Source organism: Cryptococcus neoformans, assembly GCF_000091045.1.
Source record: "Cryptococcus neoformans var. neoformans JEC21 chromosome 3 sequence".
Classification (NCBI taxonomy): Eukaryota; Fungi; Basidiomycota; class Tremellomycetes; order Tremellales; family Cryptococcaceae; genus Cryptococcus; species Cryptococcus deneoformans.
In genome coordinates this window covers 92,364-100,000 of record NC_006685.1, presented here as the reverse complement: position 1 = coordinate 100,000, position 7,637 = coordinate 92,364, and the positions used below count along the sequence as shown (strand labels likewise).

The window sequence follows — 7,637 nt, the reverse complement described above, 5'->3', positions numbered from 1 at the left end:
TCGCCGTCCGCCGATGGCTATTTCGTGTTGCAACTTTCGAGCTTTGACACCTTATTAACACTCCACAAGCCGACATGGGTAGATTAAGACGTTCCAGGTATGTCTCGGTATACAGCGTCTTCAATGGCTTTTAAACTTTGGCCTAATATCTCTGTAGGACCCATCACGCCCGTCGAGACGTGCACCGTGCTGCTCGTACCCGTGCTCGAGTAAAGGATCTCGACCAAATCGAAACAGACTTGCGTCCCCAGAACAGAAACAGGCTTGAGAAGCAGCCTATTGATGAGGACAAGCCTGGACTGGGTCAACACGTAAGTTTCGGTTACCTTGAGGATGTAAAGGTAGGTGTGCTGATGTGACTCCAGTACTGCGTCGAATGCTCCAAGTACTGTGAGACCGCTGTTGCCCTCCAGTCACACTTGAAGAGCAAGGTTCACAAGTACGCACTTTCCTTTCCCAACCATCATTATTTTGAACTCATCAGTTCTTCTCTAGGCGCCGATTGAAGGAGCTCAAAGAGGGCGCTTACACTGTTGACGAGTCTGAGCGAGCTGCTGGCTTGGGAACCGACAACAAACAACGTGGTGTAGAGGATGTTATCAAGCGCTTCGATGGAATAAACAGCAGTGCTGCCGGTCCTTCGATTGTTGCTCAACCTCAAGCTTAAGCCAGCCTTCCAGGAAGGACTTTTGAGAGAGACGAAAAGTGGTGACTGGCGTTACGGCCGTGGGGAAGGTGGTCTCCAGGTGGACAGGGAAGTGCCACCGTTCTATGTTGTATACTAGATGATGGCATCATGTTATGTTTAGATGGCTGTTCTTTTGACTCTCTACCTTTTTTAATTTTATTTTTGAGTTTCAGGCTGACGATTTATGGAGCAAGAGGCTGACAACTGAACTACGGACAAGGGACTATAGCAGTAAACAGCCTTTTGACGGTAAACTGACTAACGTCTTGTTTGGTATTCCGTATTCAACGACACGATACCCGACCTTCCCATCTCGAAAATGATTGTGCTCGAAGTTTCAACGGAAGGAAGCTGACAAAAAATGCCGGCCGGAACGATCAAATATCGGTCGATGATGCGCCGTATGTTTAGCATTCCGAGCTACGCGCGACGCAGCCATCATCATTTATTCTTTGGTTTTTTGTTTTCTACAAGACTCGACATGTTTGACACCTGACTCTAGTGGGTCATAAAGCTTCATTGGTTTGCGCCTTTGCCTTATGTCCTGCATAGTGATCGACGTTCGGTTATTTCTCCATACTCGGTCTTCTTTCTCTATCTGGCGCAATAATGCTGCAGATTCGAAAGTACTGATTGCCAGATGGTAGTCTGGTGATCAATGGATTTTGCTTTGAACCAAACACGAGGCCCAAAACGCCACATCCCTCACCACACTTTCCTCGATCCCCCATACTGCCTTCCCTTTGAAAGGGTTGTCACCGTAAATTGGATGTGTTACTCACACATCAAACGGGAGTAGTGCACCATATAATAGTCCCCGACTCACGCAGGAGTCATGTCGAATCACGAGGCGAGTCCTTCGGCAATGAAGACACGCAAGCTTCTTGAGGTCCAAGAGCTGCGTCCCCACAATGCTGCCCAATTGTAAGAACATGAGGCTCAACAAGCAAGGGCCGAAAAAAACAAGCTCTTCAGAAGCGATCAAACAAAAAGGAAAGAGGAGAAGTAATAGCTCGTCGCAGGCCATCTGATGGGAGCTGGTTCGAAACCCGACGAGACTTCACCACAAAACTTGTGGAAACCCCGAGAACCTGCCTTTACCGCCTGTCAGTCCACAACGAAAAACACTTCCCCTGTTGTTCTGTTGTCTAGCCTTTGAGGTCCGTCCGACATCCTGAACAAGTGCACTATTGCTTGCTGCTTGCCTGCTGTCCTACTTGAGGTTGGTACTGTTGTCTTTACATTTACCATATCTCTCTATCAATTCCATCCTCTTGATTTCGTATTTCTCATTTTTACCCAATAATTGTTGATCAGGTTGTATACATACCTAAAGTCTCATTCATTTTGCTACTCGTATAGCTGGCTGTTTCCCAAGCCGTTTCACCCGGTTCTTCAATTGTTCTAGCTTAGTCGCGTTTGTTTCGTTCTCTTTCCTTCGAAAAAGTTCCACCCCTCACTGTCTTTTTTCTGTTCTGGCCACTCGATACCTTTTGAGCCAGTATCTGTACCGAACCAGAGTAAAAGATTATATATCTACATGTAAGCATTCTCTTTGTCTATCGTCTAATCGACTACTAAAAACGCTGTTTTTCGCCAGAGCGTATACAATCTTCCACGCACATTACCGCCTTTTCGGCAGATACGATGCAACGCACCAAACTCCGTACTATGCCATCTCTCGATTCTGGGTATTTTGAACACAGCCCTCCTTCTTCTTCTTCCCCTCCACCAACGGATGAAGAGAAGATGAGTGTACCAACACTAGCTGGTGAGGCGCTGGATTTGTTGGCTAGCCAGGACTGTAAGGTGAGTTTCGGTTTGGAATTGCCAAGATTGGGCAGGAATCAAAAAAGGGAAGAATGAAAACAGTTTTCAATGCACATGTTGTGAATATGCGGTTGAGGAAGACTGCTGACTTGTTTCCTTGCCGTCCTTCTTCATCTCATGACCATCCACCACAACGTAATTTCATCCTCCAACCCTCGTCGTATCCTACTCTTACCGCATTATTCCTCCAGATGATGGCTTTAGGTGATTTCATTGCCGAGCTTCGAGAGGATTACGACCTACGCACGGCCGTAGTTGATGAGGTATTGGAACACATGACTACACACGGGTGGGTCCAGCTTTGGAAGAGGAAAGGGACGGAAGAAGCTTGGATTAGTGTTACGGAAGACTAGAACACAATTCATCCTCGAAGGACACAAACTATATTGTTTATACCTGCATTGTAATTGATGGGCGGGGTCTTCGAGAGCGACGAGCGGGTTCCGGAGGATCGACAATCAGAAGTCAAATAAGAAAGAAGTCTTATGAGGAAGGATCCCCAACCAAGAAGTCGTTCCTAACATCTTTGTAATTTCGTTGCCCAATAGTTTATTTATCGTCATTCGTGCTCTACCCTTTATATACGTGCTTCTTTTCATTTCTCATCGAGCTGTGCTTTTCCTCCCCCCACACTATCAATCATAACATATGGCGCTCACATTGGTAGATATTTTCCCTTTCATGTGCGTCTGATCTCTTCCCTATTCGCAATACCATTCTGTTCCTCATTATGGATTCTTCTGCTGACCCTTGTTCCCTCACTGCATTTAAAGCTTGAACAGAAGAACAAGAAATGTATAATAAAAGAACTTAATTATTTAAATGCCAAAAGACATCGGCGCACAACATTTAGTTTACGTAAGCGTCTATTCGCGGATGAAATCGTCGTGTAATGTTTGTCGGGTCCGCGGGGGGGGTCGACGACGAGGGGTAAACAAAAACAACAATAACAACGAACGTTTTCCCATAAACATCCATCCTTCATCTCACTGTGTCTACACTTCTCATTATCGAATCGCAGACCGAACCGGCATCCATCTCCGCCAGGGGCAACCAAGGTGCGATTGTAAAAAGGTCGTGTTCACAAGCATACAACAGACTCGACTTTTCGCCTTCGAACTTTGTCAGCAAACGACTCAACGCTGTGCTTCACCATCGTATTGGTTTATGTTTGGCATCCGTCCACTGTTTGCCCTCAAAACAGTGGCAATAAGTCTTAGAGGAGAAGGAGACTGTAGGAAAGCTTAGAAAACAGAGGTTATTACAGCCTGAAGCTGAAGACGAACAACACGCCCTTAACTTCGACACTATTTTGCCTCGTCATCGAACACTATTTGAAGTTCCCATACTTTCATCGCCATCATTCAAATAATTTCTGAAAGATGGCGAATACGAGACCGTATACGCGTGAAGAGCTCAAGTCTCTGAGACGAGCGGATCTTCAAACACTCTACAAGGTATGTTTTTGTCTGTTTACGTGGACAGGTGCGGAGCTTTGCCATCGTGCTATTTTCTAGTGTACGTGATGCTAAAGTACCTTTGATGTGTAGCTACACAATCTGAAAGGGGCAAATGGCACAAATGCGACATTGATCGATACTCTTGTCGAGTACTTTACATCTCCCGCCTATCGTGAAGCCTTCCCGCAACCTACCGGTTCTCAATTATCTCAAGCCGCTACCAAGACGACCACAGCACCCAAACCCGAGAGACTGTACAGGCCGTTGCCTGCCAAAACAGCCACTTCTAGACAGACGGCAGGAGTGAAGAGAAAAGCACCTGATGTGGGGACAAGAACGGGGACAAGGATTGGGTCTGGAACTGCAGGGGGGGCGAGAACAGCTTCAACGGAACATATAAAGCCTGCAGGGAGGAGTAGAAGGGAAGAACGCGAAGTCGAAGCTCCTTCAAGTGTACAGGAGGAAGTAGCAGTAGATGAAAGGCAAGGTACATGGATCGTTCGTGCCCGGGATCTCATGTCACTACTAACAACTGTATAATCTATAGAATTATCATCACTCACCCATCGACCACCAATACCAACGCCACAATCATCGCTAACACCTCAACCACAACAGCAGATACCGCAGCCCCCCACAATAAGTATTGCAGAAGTACAAGCTTTAATATCTGAGAATGACACGAAGTGGCATACCCGCCTTGAGAACGTTGAGAAGCTGTTAGGTGATGAAGTTGAACGGTTAAGAAAGGAAGTTACGGAAGTTAGATTAAAGTGCGAAGAATTGGAACGGGCAGAAAGAGTATGTTATTCGTCATCGATGCTCTGTCTATCCAAGTTGACAATCCACAGATTCGCACACCGCGGCCGTTTCCGCAACTTCCTGGGCCTTCTAGTGGTCCACGCATGCCTGGTGCAGCTGGTTTATCTCAGTCTCATCATCGATCTGTATCTCTCCCTTTCTCCAGCTTGGGCAAACGTCGTTTACCCTTCGAGTATCGGTCGGAAAGTGAGGACGCAGAAGTTAAGAGGGTGCGACACAGCGGACGAGGAGAACCATCCACATCCGCCTCTGTAACTGGTCGTGTGTCAAATGAAACTTCCGGCCAGCCGCGCGCACCTTCATCTCGCAAAGCTCCTTCATCTTTTCCTCCAGACTTCTTTGCCCCTCCTCCGGCTGCTGGTTCATCTTCTACATCCGCATCGCGACCTGTTAGCATCTTACCTCGGACTCCATCCCCTTCCCGTCAGGGAGTTATCCCTGATAACTCTCAAACACCGCGACTTCCTTTGGAATGGCGTGCACCAGAATTCGGTTCGCGCACAGGTACACCGCTTAGAACACCTTTCATAAATGAACGAACGCCCGAGTTCGCTACCACGCCAGAGCCACCTATAATGAGCATGAGTCCGTCTTTAGAGGGAACGGCACTGGGTTCAAGATTGACTCCCGGGAGAACGTTGCTTAGCTTGCATGGATCAACACCCGATCGTTCTGATGAGGACATCCAGGCCGAAGCGTCAACGTCAACTCCAACATCAGGACAGGCTCCCAGCAGAACGGGGGAAGGCATCTCTCTGTCAGCAGTGACAGAGCTTGAGAGGATTGATGAAGGCGAAGAACTGGCTCCTTCACCCCCTGTGCAACATATGTCTCCTGCTGGTCAGCTTCGCTTCCCAGTCGTCAAGCCCCATCCAGGGCTCGGGGTGGGAGTGACTGGATCACCTAGCTCAGGCTCGCCAAAACTCGTACGAAGATCCATATCACAACCCAATCAATCTACTACGCCTTCTCTCCTTGGCCAGCACTCCCTTCTTGCCCCCCCTGCTCTCATTTCCCGCGGCTCTCGCGCCGGATCTGAACGACCTGCGGTCCCTAGCCGGGCTTTCACCCAATCTCCACCTCCCCGTCCTCGGTCTGCCTCTGCAATGTATCGTTCTTCCTATGGTCGATCCGTTTCTGCGTCTTCATCCCGCCACGCTTCCCCCCTACCCAGTACGATCATCCCTACTGAAGTTGCTCCGCAGGTCCGGTCCGCTTCGGCAGACTATATGCGCATCGCAATGTTTGGTTTAGAAGGCGCGTCTCTTGACTCTATTGATTACGCCGACGACCCACTACAGACGGATACGCTGCCTGATGTGACGGAAGATCCTGCAGCAGAGGAAAGAGAGGCAGGACCAAGTGCAGGCACTGGGACGTCTGCGGGCGTTACAGCAGAGAGGAGGAGATGGAGGAAGGTTGATGAAGTAGTTACCCCCGGGCATAGAACATTGTTAGGAACAGAGAGGTATAATGATACGAGGTTTGGGGATATCCCCGTGGGTATGTGGGCCCAGCCAAAGATTGATTTTGGGACACCTGGAGGACCGTTTTGAAATTTATAGACGGTGGTTTATTAAAAAATGGTCTAGAGAGGAAGGTCAAGATCATATGGATATTGATAAAGGGGCCATATATAGTCGTTTTTTGGGTAGTTATTATCATCAGGTGTCTTGTCGTATAATCTCTGTATCAGTAGCTTTGCGCGTAGATATATATTATATATACTAGGATTGAATCAATGCATTTGGTTGAAGGTCTAAAATGGTCAGATAATCAAGTGATCAGCGACATATTTTTATTCTTGTATTATGGGCACCGTTTCAGGTGATGCGATTAAGGTCTTCAACCAATGTTTCCTGCCAATACGCGATTGCTAAATCTCTGCATACAATGTCGTTACTTAACTACAATATTTAACGGCAATCACTCTTCCGACATCTTATGAGGCTGCAAGTACGTCGCGTTAATATCAAAGTTGACGAATTATGAACCTATTGAGAGCACTTACACTTGTTGATGTCCATCTGGGTCTCACCTTTATCGTGCTGGACATTACCAGAGGCCTGTTGAGTCTTGTCGCCGGTGATAGCACCCACGACAGAGTCTTTCTTGCCCTCAAGTCGGTCTCCGACACTACGCACATGTCAAGTCAGCGAGAGTCACAACTATGTCAATCAGTGAAGAAAAGACTCACCCTTCAACGTATCCCTGGGTTTTGGCAGCAGAAATCTCAGCCTCTCCCTTGTCGTGCTGCTTCTGACCGGCAGTGGTCCAAGAAGAAGATTCAGTAGAGCCACCGACAGTAGAGTAGGCGGTCTCAATGGCGTTACCGACGAGGGTCTTGCCGGTACCGATAAGAGAGTTAAGCTGAAGTGAAGAGTCAGTGAATTGGTAGCTGGCGTGACAAAGGGGGGAGAGAGACATACCTGACCGTTGGTCTTGGAGGGCTCGTTAGGGTTAGACATGGTGGATAAGTTGTGTTTGGTCGTTGGTTGTTCGAGTCAAAGAAGTTGGAAAATGTGCTGTTGTGGGAGAAGAAGAAATCGAATCAACAATGCGCTTATATATCATTGAGTGCTGCGAGGACCGGGGATCTCCTCCGCAAGAAGACGCAATAATAATAATCGACTAGCGTTCATAGCTCTCAGCGTAGACCCAACACTGCTGCACGACTCTTCGCCTTCCTGCTCTCCCATGTGACGTCATATCAGAATTCCACTACGTGCCTGTCATTTGCCACTGATAACCATGACGTACATAATGTGAGATCTGCCGTCATCATTTCCTACCCGATTGACCCCGCCGCTTGATTTTGCTTCCGTGATTTTGCTTCG

The 7,637-nt window shown here is 47.8% G+C and overlaps 4 protein-coding genes across 4 annotated transcripts; 3 read left to right on the top strand and 1 right to left on the bottom strand.

The window, feature by feature from the left end:
• Nucleotides 1-15: 15 nt before the first annotated feature.
• On the top strand, nt 16-815 carry CNC00330 (bud site selection-related protein, putative). Its single transcript, XM_569411.2, has 4 exons — nt 16-97; nt 158-311; nt 366-439; nt 496-815. Exons 1-4 carry the CDS (start codon nt 75-77, stop codon nt 665-667), a joined length of 423 nt encoding a protein of 140 aa, XP_569411.1. The 5' UTR covers nt 16-74; the 3' UTR covers nt 668-815.
• Nucleotides 816-1,171: 356 nt separating this feature from the next.
• CNC00325 (hypothetical protein) lies at nt 1,172-3,408 on the top strand. Its single transcript, XM_024658916.1, has 4 exons — nt 1,172-2,230; nt 2,289-2,491; nt 2,710-3,201; nt 3,292-3,408. Exons 2-3 carry the CDS (start codon nt 2,336-2,338, stop codon nt 2,869-2,871), a joined length of 318 nt encoding a protein of 105 aa, XP_024514256.1. The 5' UTR covers nt 1,172-2,230; nt 2,289-2,335; the 3' UTR covers nt 2,872-3,201; nt 3,292-3,408.
• Nucleotides 3,409-3,460: 52 nt separating this feature from the next.
• Nucleotides 3,461-6,557, top strand: CNC00320 (hypothetical protein). The gene is made up of 4 exons (XM_024656651.1): nt 3,461-3,975; nt 4,069-4,465; nt 4,526-4,779; nt 4,830-6,557. The coding sequence occupies exons 1-4, from the start codon at nt 3,901-3,903 to the stop codon at nt 6,354-6,356; spliced, it is 2,253 nt and encodes a 750-aa protein (XP_024512496.1). The 5' UTR covers nt 3,461-3,900; the 3' UTR covers nt 6,357-6,557.
• Nucleotides 6,528-7,394, bottom strand: CNC00310 (Hmp1 protein, putative). Its single transcript, XM_569409.2, has 4 exons — nt 7,230-7,394; nt 6,998-7,170; nt 6,812-6,936; nt 6,528-6,750 (listed from the first exon to the last, which is right to left on the bottom strand). Exons 1-4 carry the CDS (start codon nt 7,266-7,268, stop codon nt 6,743-6,745), a joined length of 345 nt encoding a protein of 114 aa, XP_569409.1. The 5' UTR covers nt 7,269-7,394; the 3' UTR covers nt 6,528-6,742.
• Nucleotides 7,395-7,637: the final 243 nt, after the last annotated feature.

Coding starts and splice junctions, on each gene's coding strand:
- CNC00330 (XM_569411.2), top strand. CDS start 75: ATGGGTAGATTAAGACGTTCCAG. Junction 98..157: donor GGTAGATTAAGACGTTCCAG/GTATGTCTCGGT, acceptor ATATCTCTGTAG/GACCCATCACGCCCGTCGAG. Junction 440..495: donor TTGAAGAGCAAGGTTCACAA/GTACGCACTTTC, acceptor GTTCTTCTCTAG/GCGCCGATTGAAGGAGCTCA.
- CNC00320 (XM_024656651.1), top strand. CDS start 3,901: ATGGCGAATACGAGACCGTATACGCGTGAAGAGCTCAAGTCTCTGAGA. Junction 3,976..4,068: donor ATCTTCAAACACTCTACAAG/GTATGTTTTTGT, acceptor TTTGATGTGTAG/CTACACAATCTGAAAGGGGC. Junction 4,466..4,525: donor AGCAGTAGATGAAAGGCAAG/GTACATGGATCG, acceptor TATAATCTATAG/AATTATCATCACTCACCCAT.
- CNC00310 (XM_569409.2), bottom strand. CDS start 7,268: ATGTCTAACCCTAACGAGCCCTCCAAGACCAACGGTCAG. Junction 7,171..7,229: donor CCTCCAAGACCAACGGTCAG/GTATGTCTCTCT, acceptor TCTTCACTTCAG/CTTAACTCTCTTATCGGTAC. Junction 6,937..6,997: donor ACCCAGGGATACGTTGAAGG/GTGAGTCTTTTC, acceptor ACATGTGCGTAG/TGTCGGAGACCGACTTGAGG.
- CNC00325 (XM_024658916.1), top strand. CDS start 2,336: ATGCAACGCACCAAACTCCGTACTATGCCATCTCTCGATTCTGGGTAT. Junction 2,492..2,709: donor ATTTGTTGGCTAGCCAGGAC/TGTAAGGTGAGT, acceptor TTATTCCTCCAG/ATGATGGCTTTAGGTGATTT.